The sequence below is a fragment of the Gymnoscopelus microlampas genome (assembly GCF_963454915.1).
Source record: "Gymnoscopelus microlampas genome assembly, chromosome: 8".
NCBI classification, from domain to species: domain Eukaryota; kingdom Metazoa; phylum Chordata; class Actinopteri; order Myctophiformes; family Myctophidae; genus Gymnoscopelus; species Gymnoscopelus microlampas.
Window position 1 is genome coordinate 11,968,758 of NC_139945.1, and position 20,773 is coordinate 11,989,530.

At 42.0% G+C, this 20,773-nt stretch overlaps 1 protein-coding gene across 1 annotated transcript in view; it reads right to left on the reverse strand.

The window, feature by feature from the left end:
• elna (elastin a) overlaps positions 1-20,773 on the reverse strand; it is a 125,109-nt gene that overhangs the window by 95,683 nt on the left and 8,653 nt on the right. Inside the window, exons 2-4 of the mRNA XM_084065218.1 lie at positions 6,468-6,611; positions 4,300-4,347; positions 277-372 (exon numbers count right to left, since the gene is read on the reverse strand). Coding sequence (XP_083921344.1) covers positions 277-372; positions 4,300-4,347; positions 6,468-6,611 — 288 coding nt within the window. The remainder of the gene's footprint in view (positions 1-276; positions 373-4,299; positions 4,348-6,467; positions 6,612-20,773) is intronic.

Genomic DNA, 20,773 nt, shown 5'->3' on the forward strand with positions numbered 1-20,773 from the left:
CCCAAGGGAGTGATGTGCACAGTAAGTCAGTCAGATTGGCGGTTGAACAAAAAATAGAGATAAATAAATAAATAAAAACATTATGCAGTACTCTCATCAACATGACGTCATAGTCTGGCCTGGACTCCATATTTGGGCACACAGAACTACATTTATGGGCATAAAAGGGACAGAGTGCGGCCCGCTATCATGAAACATTTTGGGGGAATATGTTTATTTATTTAATAGCCCAGCACCAAACCAGTCCCTTTTAATGTCAGATGTTAAAGTCCATACCTCCTCCCAGTCCTCCAGCTCCTAAGCCACCAGCTCCAACACCTCCAGGCACCAAACCTCCAGGACCCACACCTCGTCCTCCACCATAGCCTCCACCTGGTCACGTCACACACAGCAAGACATCATCATCATCATCATCATCAACACCACCGTTGCTGTCATCATCATCATCATCATCAATCAGTGGTGTAAAGTAACTAAAGTACATTTACTCAAGTACTGTAGTTAAGTAAACTTTTGAGGTACTTTTACTTTACTGGAATATTTCAAATGTTCAATACTTTTACTTCTACTCCACAACATCTCAGAAGCAAATATTGTACTTTTACTCCACTACAATTATTTGAAAACTTTAGATACTAGATACTTTGCGGATATAAATTATTACATTATAAAACACCACTTTAGCCCTATTTTATACCTAGGCTATTTGAAAATAGCCGATTTCAAAATATATATTAATAACAACGCGATGCGTTGTGAGCTTGTAGATCTGCTATTTTCAAACATTATAGTACTTTTACTTTTGATACTTTAAGTGCATTTTGATACCAATACTTTTGTACTCTTCCTCAAGTAAATGTTGAATTCCGGACTTTTACTTTTACGTAACGGAGTACTTCTACATTGCAGTATTGATTCTTTTACTTAAGTAATACATTTGTCCCCCCCCTCCTCCTCTCTCTCCCTCCTGTCCCCTGGTATGAATGAGTGTCTTTGGTTGTCTGTCTTGGTTGTCTGTCTCTCTTATTTTTTTTTATGTCTTGCATTTAACATGTACGTTGATCAAGGGGCGCCGATACCGTGGGTGCCCCGGGGCTAAAGCACCCACTGTGGGTGAGGAGCACCCACAGGTTTAAAAAAAAAATCAGATCGCCTGGTTCAGATCGCCACTGAACAACCGAATTAACCAAAATAAAGTTACAAAACCCCCCCTAAAAAGTAAATTATCCGGCCAAAACCCGCAACATTTTTCGCCTTGTTGGGCACCCGCTGGAGCTTATAAATATCGGCGCCCCTGACGTTGATTACTGTACCTATTTTATTGTTTGTTCTGTTGTGCTTTGTTTATGTTGTTTTTTTGTCAGAAAAATCAGACCTTTGTTTCACTGCTTGACATGTTGTAATTTTTATTTGTCTGAAAAAACAATAAAGAGATTTGTAAAAAAGAAAAAGTAATACATTTGAGTACTTTTCCCACCACTGTCATCGATAGTGTTCAACAACACACTGATAATCTACAATATAAAGTTCAAGTTGTCTGCCTGTGGCAGGCGGCTGGCCAGATAGTGCCCAAATATTGAGCTGCCTGACGTCACAGCAATGGTGGAATATAGGTGCCAGAGGGAGGAGGGTCTGGGAGAGGGAGCCTATTTCACCCATACAGTACGAAACCCAGGTTCTCAGAACGTGGCATTCCGGTTCATTGTCCCATAGCTTCCTTTGATTGGCTCAGCAGTGGATTTGAACTGGACACACATAATAATTATGACACCTTTACATGTGTTTGTGGTTGTTGTGTGTACGCCACCTTCTGGAAACCCGGGATGACAGTTAATGTGCACAGAGGCATTTAACAAGCTGATAAGCTGCTTTCTGCTCGTCATCATCATAAACACCATTCTCCGTGTCTTAAGTCAAAGTGGGAAGTTGGGGGGGAAGGGGGGGGCATAGCTGAGTGGGTAGAGAGGCCATCTGGTAATCAGAACAGAAGGTTACCGGCTCAACCCTCCGCTCACCAATGCATCCACATGTTGAAGTGTCCCCGAGCAAGACACTTAACCCCTAACAGCTCCTCGCTGAGCGCTCATCTGAGCAAGGCATCTGCTTGGTGAATGCAGAAAAGTATTTTCCCCCTCAGGACTCCTTTTGCTTCATGAGAATGAGATATGGGAGCTATCGGACGCCACAGCACCATAAATGACACATGCCTCGCTGGTGGGCTGCTTAATGACAGCGGTAGGAACGCAAATGCAGTGGTGTAAAGTAACTAACTACATTTACTCAAGTACTGTACTTAAGTACAATGTTGAGGTATTTTTTACTTTACTGGGGTGTTTCCAGTTTTCAGTACTTTTACTTCTACTCCACTACATCTCAGAGGCAAATATTGTACTTTTACTCCACTACAATTATTTGAAAACTTTAGTTACTAGTTACTTTGTAGATTTAGATTATTATTAAAAAACATACATTAACCACTTCAACCCTACTGTATATACATTTCGGCCATTTGAAAATAGCTGATCTACAAGCTCACTGCTCACAGAGCTTGTAGATCTGCTATTTTCAAAAGATCTTTATACAATTTATACATTTGACATGTATTATGAGTACTTTCTACTTTTGGTACTTTAAGTACATTTTGATACCAATACATTTGTACATTTACTCAAGTAAATGTTGAATTCCGGACTTTTACTTAGTATTTCTACATTGCAGTATTGATACTTTTACTTAAAAGTAAGTAAAACATGGGAATACTTTTTCCACCACTGTGCAAATGCCACGTTTATTGCACCAAACAGTATCATCATTCAACTATTCTTAGCTTGTAGTGGTCTGATAACAGTCCATCTGTTCTCTGCTAGCCCTTACCAAAGTAAGTCAGTCTGCAGATGGAGGCCTTAACTCCAGGATGGGCAACCACTTCTCTGATCTACCAGGTGATCAGATTGATTGGGCTACTGACGTGATCAATTGAGTTGATCAAAAACAACCATTATTAACCATTATTCTTTGATGTGCATACAACTTTTCTCCCCAGATAGTCAGAACTTGTCTTATTTATCTTATTAATATACAATTATTGGTTCATTAGGTTTTATTATTAAATCATTGACCTATTCTATTCTAATTGGCAGCCGTATACCAATAAGATATAAAAGCAATGGTGCGTTTTCACTGTCTGGCACTGGGTGATCACACCAGCCGTGGAAAACGGCTAAGTGATCATGTGCCCGACAAGGTTGCCCAGAATGCCAACCCCTGCCTTACACTGGTGCCAGGACACTCCCCAGTCACCACCGTGTCAAAAACCAGTGAGGAGGTCACTGGCCAAGCGCCCCTTAATGTCCTGCTTAATGCTCTAGAGCTACAGTGGAGTATATTGTACGTGCGGTTGCAGAGTGTGTGTCTGCCATGCATGTGTGATAAGACACAGAGCAGATAGAGGAGCCACTTTGGCTATCAGTGTCTCAGTGGCTGTGATGCACCAGGGCTTGCTCTCTAAAGCCCAGCCAGGCCATCATGTCCGTTTAGAGAGCGACAGCAGGGCCTGGTTGGCAAGGGCCCTGCATGATGGCACCGTGGAGTTTGATTGTTGAAAGATGATGCCGTATTGAATAAATACAGAGGTGTTTTATGCCTGTAGTCAAGTGTATGACAAATGTGTGTGTGTGTGTGTGTGTGTGTGTGTGTGTGTGTGTGTGTGTGTGTGTGTGTGTGTGTGTGTGTGTGTGTGTGTGGATGTCTGTCACAACGCCAACTTCGTTTGAAACGTTTCAATAGTATGATAACATTGTTTATGAAAAGGCCTGCTAGATGATGCTGTATAGATGACGCTGAAATAACTATTTCATTGATTAGTTTGGTTTTGGCAACATTACTGTACATTTTAGGGCCGCAACTATCGATTTGTTAGCTTTTTCAATAGATTTGTTAACTTTTTTTTTTATATATATAATTTAAAACATTTTTATATCAACAAATCAATTTTTCAATAATGACTACACTTTGTGACACTTTATGAACTTGTAGATGGACTATTTAGCCTATGTATATAAAGGGCTTAAGTTGCTACAAATATGTTTAATGTACACGTGTGCTATATTTGATGTATGGTGGCTGAATTGCACCAAACCTCGGATATTGAGTTAGACATGTAATAATGAACTCAACTGTCATGGCCTTGTCTGATTTTATAATGGTAGAGTGTATTGAGTCATTGCTGACAGTGACAAACAGCCTCATTTCAACAGAAGATAGAAATCATGGCTCCAGACAGTGTTGATGAGTACAAACCTCCAGTCTTAGCTGGTTTATATCCTGCAGGAACTCCCCCCGCAGCGCCTGGTGAAACAACAACACAGCATTACAATTATGGTACAAAACACAAACACTAATTTTTATGTTCATACTCTACTGACTGTTGTTGTGATATTGCGTGTGATTTGTTATACAGTACTTGTTTGTTTGTTTGTTTGTTTGCTTGCTTATTTATTTACAGTATTTCACTTATTTATTCATTTCAAAAGAAGTGAAGGGTTTTATGAATAACAACAAAATAATCGCGGAAAGTATTTGCTAAGACAGGACTGTCAGGGGAAAACAATCTAGCCTTTAGCCCTGACTCTATCTGCAATAGAGTTTTATTGAAGAGAAGAGATAAGTTACAAATGCATTCGTGGACAAAACAATCAGTCTCACAGCATGATAGAAAGTCAGGAGTATAATTCTACCCCACTCGTCTTCATGCAGTTTAGCCTCCACCTCTAAACAGTGAATCACCATCATTAAGTCATCATGTCGAAATGACCTGCCTTAATGCTGTGCAGTAGATGCAGCAACAAGAGTGCCTACAGGTATCAAGCAATGACACACGCACACGCACACACACACACACACACACACACACACACACACACACACACACACACACACACACACACACACACTATGCTGGACTTCTTGTTGGGCAGTGGCCAGGTGGTGAGAATGACCCGCTGAGTCTTCTCCTCTAATCCCTGTGCACACATGACTGTGTGGCCATGCACATATCCAATGTCATGGTCTTGTACAGTATCTTGTAAGTATGCTGATGACACGACAGTGATGGGCCTGCTCATCAGCGACAATGAGACGTCCTCCAGGGACAGGGTCAGCCCCCACATCCTCAGGATGTTCTACATCATTGGTTCTCAAAGTGGGGTCCGGGGACCCCCAGGGGTACTTGAGGGGGTTCCAGGGGGTCCCCAGCTAAATGATGGACAGGAACCAAATGGACCCTTATGGGTCTGTAACTCTGAGAGTGTACAAATGGAACCAAATGGACCCGTTAGGGACCATTTGGTTCCAGAGGCTCCAGAGGCTTCCAGAGGCTCTCAGAGTTAAATTAACATTGGTTTTACAATGTGAATTGGGGTCCCAGAGGTATAAATGCCATTAAATGGGGGTCCGTAGCCTAATGCATGTCAAACTGGGGGTCCTTGAAATTAAAATGGTTGAGAATCACTGCTAGAGAGCCGTAAAAACCTTCTCTTATTGGGGTCGCTGGCTTATCTTTTCAAATGGGGGTCCGCGGGGTAATAAGTGTCAATTAGGGGGTCCTTGACATGAAGAAGTTTGAGAACCACTGTTCTACATAGCAGCACCATTGAGAGCATCCTGGGTTGCTGCATCACAGGCCTGGTATGGAACCTGCACCGCCCTAAACCGCAGAGCGCTACAGAGGGTGGTGCGGACTACCCAGCACATCACTGGAGATGAGCTTTCCTCCCTCCTGAACCAAACATGTACTGTACCACAGGATATACATGCATATAGCCACGGCAACGCGGATCATCAAATACACTCACCACCCCTGCTACAATCTGTTCACAATGCAGACAGGCCTAAAGAACAGGCTAAGGAACAGTTTACCTGGTGTAAACTTGGGATGTAACAATATTAAGTTGAAGTTAATCCGAAACGAACAAACATTAATGCCTTGAGGGACTGAGCAATTTCATGCTCGTTTCCATGTGTGCAGTATTACTAACCCTAGTTTGAGTTGACTATAATTCCTCTAAGGGGAAACAGACGTTGTTGTGGCTGTATTCTGAGGTTTTGGCTTCTCGGTTCTCAACGTGTCCGGGGACCATCATGGGGTTCAAATGGACCCTTAAGGGTCTGTGACTGTGAGAGAGTACAAATAGACCCTTTTCGGGCCCATTTTGGTTCCATTTGTACATTCTCAGAGTTAAATTAACAGAATTTTTAAAGGTAGAGATTAGGGACCCGAGATAAAATATTGTATCAAATACGGGTCTAATGCTCAGCCCCATGTACCCTCAGTTTAGGGTTGGGATTGGGGTTGGTGTTAGGGTTGGAGTTAGGTTTGAGAGAACATAGGGCTGAGGGGACTTTGAAAAAGATTGAGGACCACTGGGTTAGACTCTGACAACATGGACAATGTCTTCACTGGTTGTTACCTGGATAGAGTCCTACTCCAGGTCCGACACCTCCTGCTCCAACTCCTCCTGGTCCAAAACCACCTGCTCCTACTCCTCCTGGTCCAAGACCACCTGCTCCGACTCCCCCTGGTCCGAGTCCAGCACCGGCTGGTATGTACACACCTGCAACATACAACAGGAAAGATAAGAACCGGTTCTGTCTCACTCAGAAGAAAATGTGGCCAGCACTCCATAGCCATTTAATGGGTCTTTTTTTTAATCACAACATTGTAATGTTTCTCAACAATGAGGCCATTCATTACACAAACATTCCCCACCGCATTCATCACCGCCGTGACCCAGACAGGCCAATAACCTGAACGTTGTCCTTGGCATACAGACATACATATACACCTCTTCCCGGGGTCATAGCAAGCGAAGTGGCACACATCGAAACAATGCCGATACGTTGGCCCCAGCAAGGGTCATGGGCATGGCATGGAATAAAAAACGACTTTACGAGCTTGATTAAGTGAAAGTAAAAAAAAATCCCATTGTTTTAATTCTGATGAGGTATTGCAGTTTGGAAGTCCTCTTTCAACAGCGGATTCCCCCCCAAACACCCCCCTCCCCACGCTGATTTCTGGCCCAAACCCAGAGAAACTCCTGAGATGGTCGTTCTGGATCCCAGACATGGCGGCCTCATGTGTGCAAGGAACAACAGAAACAAAGGGATAAAAAAAAGACTCCAGTCGTTCTGGGTCGACTGCAGCTAAATCCAAAGGGACCAGTGAGCTAAGGCCATAATTATAAAGTTGTATTTTTTTTTAAGGGAAAACCTGGTTTGTATCACTAAAAAACACAACGCAACGGAGAGCGAGAGGGGACTACGGACTGCAGGACCGTGATGATTATGTTTAATGACTCTTTCATGTGTTGGGAGGCCAATTCATTTAAGCCACATGTCAAAAGGCGTTCGTGTGTTTATTAGTGAGTTCTGTGTGAACCCTTTGCATTTTAGCGATGTGTCCGCCGAGTGTAGCACGGCCATTAGGGATGCATATTATATGGCATTAGTGTCTGGTCCGGTTTGCTTGTAGAAATGGAAATGGATGTAAAATGCCAATTTGCCAAGGATTTGAGCCTATGGGGGAAAGCAACGAGAGGAAAAGCCAGGCAATACATTAAGCACACACGCGTGCATGGTCGTCCGTTGTGTTGAGGCGGGATTTGACCGTTGGCTCTAACAAGCTATGACATTCTGAAAGGTTTCTTTTTTTGTCATTGTGGTTTTTGCCACCACAATGACATCAACGTTTCTTCAACAGCTGGAGTTAAACAAATGAGGAGTCAGATCCGATAAGTGTTGGTAACCAGTCTGCTGTTAAATTCAGAAACATAATGCCTAGCTTATACTTATAGTTGTGCGCCAATTTATACTTGTGCGTAGAGCAAAAATAGCAGATCTACAAGCTAATACAGAAGATCGGCTTTGATTGATTGAATAACGTTTCTATTGACACAATGCATATACATGAACATATCTTTACAGTACACATATCTGTCAAACCGATAAAACACAAAACAACTTGAGAGCTTATTTCAATTGTGGTCTTTTGACCACAATGTTATTTTCAGTGGGCGATGACACCCACACACAAGTGTAACGCAGGCTTAAGACATTAAACTTCTTGGGGTGGGAAGGAGAGATGATGTCGTTAAGATCAGAGATGACAAAACTAACAAGGATTGAGAACAAGACAGAGAGTTTTAGTACACTAAAGCCTTTGAATGAAATGGAACAGGGAACACCAATAAGCTCACTAAGTCATTTTGGTTGGAAGGCAAACGTAAACTGCAAACGAAGGTCTGCGCCGGAGAAAATGTAGAAGTAGTGACGCAACTCCTCTTGTGTTTTGAGGTTAGCAAAGGACAACGTCGTCATTTCTACACAGATCCCCCCCGAAATCACACACCAAATCTGATTATAAAACGAGGCAACAATATTTGGTCTGCCTGTCTGTTTTTGTTTAAGAATAACACAAAGCTTTCTCTCCACCAACAGCGAGTGTGCCAACACAGATTTATACGGTTTGTGTGCTGTGTGACTGGACTCCGTATAATGTTTTCTTTTGACCCTCTGACTCTTATAACACAAAGTGTGGGAGTGTAAATAGGGTGGGTGCAAACTGTTATGAGTGACACATTATTTGAAAGGAGATGGCAGCCGTATCTTTGGGATAACAAATGATCTCATGTAGGAACCCGCGGACGGACGGGTGAGAGAGGATGCTCTCCAACCGGTTCCTAATTGGGACGGTCATGATGCTGGATGAGGCGAGACACGATCTGGTTTCCCCTGAAGTTTTGGCCTTATGCTCAACGCTCACGTCTGAGTCAAAAGAACATGAACTAGTGGCTGCATCACTGCCTGCTATGGGAACTGCACTGACCTCAACTGCAAAGCCATGCAGAGGGTTTGCAGCCAGTGCATTTAGGCTTCCCTCCTTCCAGGACCAAGACCATGAATGTTTTGTCAGCCAAGTTCGCAGGCTCATCACATAACCTAGCCAAACCCTAACCCTGAGGTAAGTGGGGAACATAGAACCCAGGGAACATAGAACCTGAGGAACATAGGGATGACCCCATTTCTGGATGGCAAGATGTTCCGTAGTCACATAACCTATAGGGCAGTAGAGTTCTACTTCCCCTGGGCAATCAGGCTCAGAACAAGCAAGCCAGGAAAAAGACAAAAAAGCATGGGAAATATGAATTACCCCCCATCACACTCTCAGCGCTCTTTGCAACAAACAATATTAGCATCATAGACTCCCAGCCATTCTGACTTTACATCTCCCATAACGCCTCATAACAGTAGTTTCCGTAGCTGGATCAAGCATAGGGTTACATATATTGGAAGGTGTGTGTTTATCGCCCAAAGAAGGTGACACAAATGGAAAAGTATGTAGGAAAATAGTGTTTAGTTTTTGTGGGCACTTCTCTTTTTTTATGAGAAACAGGTCAGCGCTAAAACCAGATTCAGTCACAGACAGTATTTCCGGACAGGTGGCTTTGCCAAAAAGCCGCCGTCTGCCAAAAACTGATTGCCCAGTTTATGTATGTCTACAGCTGCTTCTATCTGGATATCTGGACTTTTTGGCAGGGGATCACTTTTTGGCACCTGTCAGCATTAACAATGGAGAGCCGCAATAATATGTAAACCCACAATGTACATTCATCCCTGGTGGTTGTAGAGAGGCTGTCTAGGTAATTAAAAGGTCACCAGCCCGTCCATGTCTACGTGTCGCTGAGCAAGACGCTTAACCCCTAACAGCTCCCGCCTGAGTGCTGACCATCTGAGCAGCCATCAGCTGGGTAATAGTATTAATTTGGCCCCCACTCCCTTTGGGCTATTTGTCACTCTATATTTGCACATATGGTGAAATGCGCCCTCTGCGTTTAACCCACTATTATAAACAGTGGACGCTACTCTAACCAATCAGCTATGGGCAGCATGGGTGGATTTCCCCTGTGTCTCCCCTTCCCTTCCACTCACTGGCCCCCATGCAGGTTCAATTTAAGCCTACAGTATGAGAAATAACTAGGCTACACCTTCCAGAGATGCAATACTAATATGATCATTGGTAATACATACTTATGTGAGTTTGTTTAATCACTTTCAACCTGGTATTATGGCATTTTTTTTGGGTTCAGCTGGTGATATTTTGGACTCTGGAACAATGGGCCACATTTTCTAGAGGGCCTCCCTGACCTTTGGGCCCAGCATGGGCCTGAGCCCGACAGGCCCGTTCAGTGATCCAGCTCAGTGCCACTGGCTTCACTGGTGGAGCAGTCAGGTGGGACAGCCTCCTCTCTGCCAGGGTGGAGTAGTGGCTGTTCTTCTACCGCTACATGCGTTTCACAATCAAAGGGAGGATTTCCTGTCTCGGCGAGTGAGAGAGGCAGAAAGGGCCTGCTCCACTTTATTTCCTTTGGTCAGGATCCCGTTGCTACTACTGTAAAACATTTCCAGGGGCAGGCACACATAAAGTGCAATGGGTTCACAGACAGCCAGGCCAAATAAGGCATATTTTTACCTCCGCCAAGTGACCTGACCTGGCCTATTCTACATTTGTAGAATTCTTGATGATTGATCATAATTATCCTCATCGTCATTAAATACAGTGCTTGCATTCTTGTGACTGAACTCCCATGGGCCCATGAGAAAGTCTTGGATTGAGAACAAAAGGTCGAGATTGGCCTGCAAAACATCCATCTGACCAGCAGAGGCAGAATTTGAGAATACGTTGAGTAGAGTCTGCCGCCCGTTGATTTTATCAACAGACAGTCTAAAACCCAAACAGGCTCAAGGGACAGTCAGATCTGAATTCCATCCATGAATTCACATATCGCACCAAAACATCACATTTGTGAGCCATATGGAGTGGTGTGTAGACTAGAGCACTGGTTCTCAATGTCGGGTCTAGGGACCACCAGGGGGTCCAAATGGAACCTCTAAGGGTCTACTGGTCCATTTGGTTCTGTACACTCTCAGAGTTAAATGAATACTGAAGATTTTACAGTGTGGATTGTTCAGTGTAGATCTTTTTACTGAATGTTCGCCTATTATGACATGGTCAGAATAGGGATGATTGATTGATTGATTGATTGAGTAATACTTTATTAACAGTTTGCATTATGTAAGTAATGCTAAAAGGATAACCGTGATGGCTTGTTTACTATGTATTCAATTCATAATCAAGACATACTGTACAATATGGGGGGTGGTACTATCTGGTGGCAAGCTAGACATTTTACATTTTAGGGTTCATGAGGTTAATCCACACACAGCATTGACCATTTTACTATTTAGGCATTTAGCAGGTACACTCTTATCTTATCTCTTACCTGACATTGTTTTAAATGTCAAACACTGAACAGGCAGGTGGGAAGAGTACGTCCAACTGTACTGCACACCGTGTCCATTATTTAGTTTAGTGGTACAATATATCAATCTTTATTGAGCTTGACAAGTGAAATGTTTATCGACCGTTAAGGCAGGCAAGAGTTTTTATTTGATTCTGCCTAAGAACAATATCAATAGCAGAGATACAGCCAGTCTAAACAAAGCACCATAGAATCTAGGAACAAATGAAAGCATTTATTGTCACTTGTAACTTTGTAAGGGTTTTTAATGGCTGGATGGAGGACAAATTAGAAAGATTATGATGTATCGAATTAAACTCTTTAAGCTCAATGATGGATATTTTTCCGCCTAATAACTCCCATGTTTATGACACAAGTCTTTTTTTTACAATTGTAATTTGTTACTTAAAAGACTTAGATTTCACGTCAGTTACAACAAACTGGTGAGATATTTTTATGACCATGCTCTGTGGGTGTCAAATAATTGGTCTCTTTAACTGAATGGATTGGCTGAGGGACCATGGAACAAGTTGCATGGAACACAGACACTCATGAACCGCACGCACGCACGCACGCACGCACGCACACACACACACACACACACACACACACACACACACACACACACACACACACACACACACACACACCATGGCCTCATCATTAATGACACAGAGACATTGCCATTCTTAACACCTGCTTTCAGACTTTTTGCTCATATCGTCTCTGTCAGGTGGAAACCTCATATGTCCAACACAGTTACTTTTCAGCATTCAAATTCAAAAATAGAAAAAGTTGCAGATCTACAAGCTCGAAACGCGGCGCGAATATGGATATGCTACTTTGAGTGACGCTGTAGTATGATCAAGTAGGACATTAATTTGATGTCTCTACTTTCATTTTAAGGACTTCACCAGTTTGATGATCCTATTTGATACATTTTCATCTCTGGGACCCGGTCTACACTGAAAGGTTAGGTTACTTCGAAAGTGTACAAATGGAACAAAATCCATTTGGTATAGGGTCCATTTGGTTCCTAACTATCAATCATTTAGCTGGAGACCCCCTGGAGCCCACTCGAGGACCCCTGGGGGACAATAAGATTTACACTACTGTAAATCTTATTGTCATTTCACTTCATTATTTTTTACCTCCTGACTTTTAGAGAATCCGGCACACATCTATCTGTTCATAACTGATGGTTTGAGGGGAAATAAAGACAGGACAACCGCTCCTTTTAAATGCTGGAAATTTCAAATAATGTGGAAAAACCTATATATTATAACTTGGCATTCTCATAAACAATAAATATGTTATATATGAAGGTTGGAAATCGGTGTTTGAACAGCTAAATCTCGCCCGCCACCAACATTTTCCATACTCAAGGTCTGTGATGTCAAGGAGTGGAACAGGTCCACCCTTAAAACTCACCCAGGTTCCCTATAAACAAATACAAGGACACTTATATCAACAATATACATCTAATTTCATATTTAACAATAGCAAGGCTACCAGAGCATTGGAAGTATTGCTGCTTTTGAATGCTAGACATTTACAATTTATTTATAGGCCATATACCGTACCAAGTACTGTCTACACAGTGTGTACAGCTACAGTAGCAACTTCCTCCACTCGCAATGTTATGATTCTTCAATTCCGTTCTGCTACCTGTACAGTCACCTTTTCAGATATGTAATTTGAAGTTTATTTTCATACAATTATATCACAAAAGCAACTGATTTAATGTCTAGATGTGGCGTCAAAACCCTGAGGAAGACTGTATTGTCGAAATGTTGGTTTCATTTCATTTTTATTAAACTTTCTGCATCGTGGCTAAGAGCTGTGCGGCCTCATCCTTGTCAACATTATTATCTGCCGTGGCCAGCACCTCGTCAACGCAGGTGTGTGCTCCTTATTCTGTGTTTGCGTAGATGTGGCGTAGTAACACTTGCCATAGCACTTGCCCTAGCCTTGACGACCTTGCAGGCTTATGCAAAGGTTAAAATACAATTTAAAAGCATGTTATTTAGACAGATGCCAGGTTCATTTGTTGACGATGCATTTGATGTATGCTTACTGTAAATCGCTCTGGATCTGCTAAATGCCTAAATTGTAAATAGTATATGTAAATATCTGAAGCAGTCCCTAATCTGTTGGCCTACCTTTAATCACAAGAAATCTTTTCACTGCTGTGAAAGGTTGTGTTTTTACACAAAGCTATAACCAATTGTTCCAACCGGACATAACCATCAGGTGAAGCTGTGGTTGGTACAGTACACCCAGACTGTACCACTTATTAAGCATGCGGAAGCAACTGCACCCTATATTTTGTCCATACAGTTTCACACTGTATATTTTATAGAGCACTTTTACAAGGTAATGACCAAACTGTGTGGAAGGTCTACGAGAGTCCAAATTGAAATAAATAAATATATCTCGCTTTCCCTTCACTCACTCACTCACTCACTCCTCCACTTGTGCTCCTCTGAGTGGAGGCTTCGGAGGCCCTCAGCCTGAACCTCGGCCTCGCTGTGACTGACACATCTGTGTAGCAGAGCATCACTGTGAGGTATGCAAAGTCAAATAAACCCTCTACATGCAGACAGCTGTATTCTAAAAGCAGCGGTGGAAAGTAACTAAGCACATTTACTCAAGTACTGTACTTGAGATGCTTTTATTTTACTGGAGTATTTCCAATTTTCTATACTTTTACTTCTACTCCACTACATCTCAGAGGCAAATATTATACTTTTACGCCACTACAATTATTTTAAAACTTTAGTTACTAGTGTAGACTTTGTAGATTTTAATTATTATTACAAAACATACATTAACCACTTCAGCCCTATTTAAACTTTGGCTATTTGAAAATAGCCGATCTATAAGCTCACAATGCGTCGCAGCGTGAGATTTGCTATTTTCTGCTACTGTGAGATAGCTTGTACTGTAGATCTGCTATTTTCAAAAGCTTTCAACAAATGTTATATGTGATACCGGGACATTCTGCATAATGAGTACTTTTTGATGCCAATACTTTTGTACTTTAACTCAAGTACATTTTGATTACTGGACTTTCACTTGTAACAGAGTATTTCTACAATGCAGTATTGATACTTTTACTTAAGTACAACATTTGAGTACTTTTTTCCACTGTCTAAAAGGAGAGGGAATGGCTTAAAGTCTTGCTCACGTTCGACATGATACATCATACTTATTATACATCAAACTTTTCTCAAGTTGAAGATAATGTGCTTTTTATTGAGTGACATGTTTGCACAACACTTTGGCGCCGAAGCATAAATCAGGCTTAAAAACATGGTCAAACACTCTATCTCTATAGCTCTGTGGTATCTTGGCTGAGACATTCTCATTGGAGTCTGACAGTAGATCTCAAGGATTAGGAATAAAATGCCTTTGAAACAAAAAAAAAGAAGAAAAAAACCCCAGAAGAGAAGGGATTTGTAACAGCTGTGGATTCCTCCACTATAAGTATTTAAGATTTTGGTATGAAGCATGACAAGAACGAAAGTTACGGTCTCTGATAACCATCAACCATCTGAAATCACTACAAGCTAGGCTGAATAGACAGCGCGCATACTTTGGCGCTCTCTCAGAAAAAAGGGCTTATTAAATCAGATCATACAGTAGTACAGTACATGCTCTGTTGAGAGACAGACAAAAAGATGACCCAGAAGACAGCAGGGAATGGACAATCTAAAGGGGAGTAGACTACTAGAATATACCACTCAAGTAGTGGAAGTTGATTAAAATATTGCTCAAGTAGAAGGGGAGACCATTGTTAATTCTGCGGAGGGGGGGGGGGGGGGGATTCAGTTTCTGCTTCACCCAGCTGATGGCTGCTCAGATGGTCATGAACTTGTGATTACCAGACAGCCTCTCTACCCACTAAGCTACAGCGTGATTTCTTGTGTAATCATTTCAGTATGAATGTGTCCTGCCAACCTGTCTTTCTGCAATTCAATGACGCTCTCCACAGTGGTGGGAATCTGTTCTTTAGAGGAAAACTGCTTCAAAGGTCGCCCTTATGAGGGGAAAATAGGATCAGAGCAAACTACTCTTGTGTCATAATAACAGCGTAACTGTAAGCTGTTCTGTAATTCTTGTCTTTCCCAAAATGCAGTTAAGTACAGTACTTGACCAAACGTTGACCGCTTAAACCCCTGTTTACTTTGTCGTATGTCAAAACAACGAAAATAGCTGATCTACAAGCTCACAACGCATCGCATGTCATCGCGTTGTGAGAAGATTGTAGATCTGCAATTTTCGCCGATAGTTCACCTATTTTGGCCGGATGTTCACCTTATGACATGCTCAGAATCCGGATGCTATGGTTCATTTATGTGAAAGGAGAACAACTAATTTTAGAAAATACCACTCAAGGGGCCATCCGAGGTGGTCAGGTAGGGCATGTACCACATGGGCACTAATGCCCATCAGCGAATCCCCGGTTCGATTCCCAGCCGGCCGGACCATTTTGCTGAATGGCTCTCCCCTACACTCTCTCTCTCCATGTTTCTGTCTCAGTCCACTGTGACTGTCAAATAGATGCTAATAAAAAGTCCCCATAAAGTACTTTTAAAAAGAAAAAGCTACTCAATACAGTAATGACAGTACTTGTAGTTAGTTACTTACAGTATACTGGAGCACATGATAAACCAAAGCCTGAATAATATAGAGCAGGGGTCTTCAACAGGGGGTCCGGGACCCCTAGGAGGTACTCAGAGTTACTACAGCAGGGCCGCCAAATATGTGTGTGATTGGAACTTTTTTGTTTTTACATTAACCACTTTAACCCTAGCATCCCTATTCTGAGGGGAACATTAGCCGGAAGTTGGCAAAGAAAAGAGCAGACCAGGTACAAGTATTGAGGTTTGAAGTGGTTAACTGTCTGAAAATACACATTAACATGAATCCAAATCTGTGAAATGTTTTAATCTGCAACACAATTATTTTATACAATAATTATTTTATACAATTATTTTATTCATCTCCCTCAGCTTGGCCTGAAAAACGTTGAAGACCCCTGATAGAGTAATTGTCACTATATACAGTGTATAGCTTCGCTTTCAGTTAATTTATTGTGTTTCCTTCCTCTCGAGGCACTCATCTATCACACACCAAGTTCCACGACAAATGCAAGCAATGTGCCGCTTCTTATTACCTATGATAACAAAAATAAGTTGTTAAAATAAGAGTCAGTTTATTCCCAAGAGCAGTCCCAAGGCATGCAAAAAGTTTACGATTGTCAAGGGACATGAATCACCTTTATGAACCAGATAGAGCCATTTCCATGTTTACTCTTATACTCTGGCAAGCCCAAGTACGCTGCATTTTATACACTTAAGACGTCATTAAATGCAATATATGCAAGGTCACAAAAATCTTTATCCTGTAACTTTGATCAGTATCCAGTGTAGTATTGTATTTTAACCGAATTTGACACGGTCCAAAGGTTACTTGAATCTATTACCTGTGGGTGTTAACAAAATAAATGTAACATTTACAGGAACTCGCCGGTTTAATTGTTTGGTTTGGACGTGCACTGAGCGAGGGTTTGGACCCGTACCGAGCGATGCCAAACATCCTTTAAGTCATGTTTACTGAGAGACCATCTGTTACATGCATATTGAAACTTATACCAAACGGTGTGCCGTGTTTTTCCCTGCCAGGACTTTCATTGAATTGACGTAATGCTTTTAATTGGAATTTCCCAACTTTTATCATTGGGGTTTCTAACATGGTTTAGTTATGGCTACAACCATGACTTGGCAGTACTAATGACATATTATGCCACAACATATTTGTGTTTGTGCTTGTTGTTCGGTCCCTAATAATAATGGAATCCGCTTTTTTTCCTAATGTTCCTGTTAGTCATGTCATATAAAACAGGGCAGCCTGGGGCACAGGAAAAATATAAAAAAGAAATGCTATCAAAATGTCCCCAGTTAAATGGAATAGATGCAATACCTTTACAACGTCTTTATGATTGTCGTAAAACTCAATTCCGAACACCTGCAACAAGTTTGGTTACAATAGCATCTGCCAATTTTGATTTAAGAGTGTTTATGCAAAATTAAACATAAAACTTAAACTTAATTTAAAAACCGTATGGAATCCGAAAAGCTACTTTCCTCTGGCTTGGCCCAGATATGCTATGTGCTGAATTTGATGCCGATTGCGTTAGGCGTAGTGAAAAACAAAACCTGATTTGGACAAAATTAAAAATGGCAGAAAATCTAATTAGGCTCAATATATACAGTATGAATACCTTTGTCTGGACCCATAGAATCCAGATGTATTTTTTTGAGTGACTTCAAAACAATAGTGTCAGTCAAAATATAATGTTTGTTGTTATAGCGCCACCATCTGGCCAGTCAGTATGTTAGTGGGTTAGATTTTCAACCCATCTGCCAAGTGGGTCACTGTAGCCGTTATTGCTTCTGAGACCCACATACTTTTAGGGGAGAAGAAGAAACAATAGGGTCCCGACAGCTTCAATGCTTCAACCCCTAAATCACTGGTTCTCAATTTCAGTATTTGGCTGCGGACCCAAATCTGAAAATATTTTGGGCAGGGGGCATGGGGGTCACCACCATACAATATTTGTGTTTGTTAAAATGATTACAAAATATTAAAATTCAAGACTTTTTGAAAATAGCTGATCAACAGATTTTATGCCATATTTTATGCCACACCTTTCACAACCCCCTTGAATCCACTCAAGGACCCATGGGACCGGGGGTAAATTTTGAGAACCACTGCCCAAAATATATATCAATATCCTATCATTTAGTCCTGCCTCACACCTGACTGTGAGGCAGGCTACTAAGTGTTTTTATCCTTCAGAATAATGGTCTGCTCTTTCCTAATGTTCCCTTTAACCACGTCATATAAAACAGGGCAGCCTGAGGCACAGGAAAAATATTACAAAGAAAACGCTATCAAAACGTCCCCAGTAAAAAGGATAAGATGCAATACCTTTAATTTACAACTCCTCATGCCTGTCATAAAACTAGGAATTGACAAGCTGCTTCAAACATCCCACAGATGGAACTTTTTTTTTACGAGCGCCAATGATCTGAGAATTCTCCCTCTCGCTTCGTGCCCTCTCTCTATTAAAGGATAAAAATCGATTTCTTTTAAAGACGTGCAAATATTGGTTCAAAGCAGACGAGAGGAGCTCGGGTTTAACGGACAGGCGGGTGGTGCATCCAAGAACCTTCAACAAACGGAACACATTCCTCACAGGAGCCTTTTCCAGAGCCTTGGCAGTGTTGCCATGTCTGCTTATTACAAGCGACTTTGGACTTGTATATCTGTTAAGTCGCTTGTAAATATTGGTAGTTTGCGGGTTGCAGGGGGGGGGGGGGGGGGGGGGGGGTGGCTTGTTTCTAAAGTAGTTGCTTATTTGGGCTTGTTTCAGGAAAATCACTTTGACCCTATATTTGAAAATAGCCAATCTACAGTAAAAGCTCACAATGAGCTTGTAGATACTGCATGCTATTTTCAAGGGTTCTTTTTTTCCAAATCTTGAAAAAAACAAATAACAACAAAAATCTTGCATGGGGGTCACTCACTGGCACAACATATTTTCAGATGGGCGGGGTCTGTGGCCAAATAAATACATATTAATTTGGGGGTCCTTGAACATGAAAATGTTTGAGAACCACTGATCTAAAACAACATTAGCCACCAACATTTGACTGACCTGCCCTATAGACGCTTATTTTGGGGCTTGTTTTCATAGACCTGGCCTGGGCTCGTTTCTCTTGACAAACTCTGGCAACGCTGGCTCCCACCAGGCAGCTCACACAGTCTGGTGAGGCCTCAGCTCAGGTCTCAGGCTCTGGGATGAATCATCTCATCTTAATGTGGCTCTTTGTTGAACACTTGGCACCGCTCGATCACAGACCAAACATCTAACCGGGAGAGACAGACGCTAGGCCAGGGCTGATATTTACCTGCTAACCAAAACTATTCGCCAAAACACACTGTGAAACACAATACTTTGCTCCGTGTCACGGGCCAGCGAGGCTCCTCGTAGGGTGTTGATTGAGAGCAACAATCAAGCGTTATGCCTATAATTTATAATCTGTCACGAAGCACGCAGACACCTGCCAACTGGAACTACAAGCTACAGTAACGGCCAGCGTTGTTGGCTTGTTCTGTAAAAATGAGGCCTTACTGTAGCCTGTACTTCAGAGATACGATATCGTCTCTGTCGGGTGGAAACCTCATATATGTCCAAAACAAATTCAACAAATTCAAAAGTAGCAGATCTACAAGCTCAAAACGTGTGGCTTTGCGCCGCGTTTCCAGCCTGTAGATCTGCTACTTTTTTATGCTTTGGGTGACGCTGTAGTATGATCAAGTAGGGCGTTAATTTACGAAAAAAACACAAAAAGTTAGAATATGGAGATAAGCGGTTTCTGCCCAACAGCAACGATATTATGCAGCATGCACATACTGTATCATTGCAGTCGGGCAAAAACCTTGTATCTCCATATTTCATCTCAGTATCTTGCACAACTACTGTATAGAGATAATAGCCGTTCGACAAGCTCACAGCACGTCGCAAGTATTATTATTTTTTAAATACCTATTTCATCCCGCAGGGGAACTATAGTTTTCAGCCTCACCCAGCTGAGTGCTGCCCACAGAGGAGCGCAGGGAGGTGGGAAGCAGTAAGGGGTTTACAAGTGTCTTGCTCAGGGACACTTCGACACATTGCTAAGGCTGGAAGCCTGGAACGGGACCTCTGGTGCCTTCCCAGGCGGGGCTCTCTTGGCCACCCCAATCTTTTGTCTAAAATAGGGCCAGACAAGTTGAAAGTTGTTCAGTGTGTCTGTGGGTTTTTATCAATATTAAACCAATGAAAAGTACTAAAAAGACTGATGCATTGGAACACAGGTTTTTTTTTGTCCATTTCCTGAAAAGTAGCGGTCTTGGACATACAAGGTTTTCCACCCGACAGCAACGAGGCGCTTGTACACAAATTGTGTTTTTATTAGAAGCGTGTAGTGTCTGTCACATAAACATGCTCAAGCACCAAATCGGGGCAACTATTTGCGAGGGAAGTGTGATGCATTAAACTCTCCATCTGTTTTGCATAAATCCAGTACACAACGTAGTAAAATATGATGTGCAGTTCCACTCGAGATATTTCCAGTGCACTGGCGTTTGAATTATGCGTCCATTAAAAAACAGGTCATGGTCCAGTTCTTATAACCCTAGCCTCATAACAGTAGATACAGTAAAAAAGTGTGATCTGAGCACTTCATAGCCAACATGTTCGTAATGACTGCCGACTTACAACACACGGTCGGGGTATAAGTGATTTCCCAGCCACACTACACTACAACCCCTGTTCTGAAATGCCTCACTGTGTGTAGTGGAGG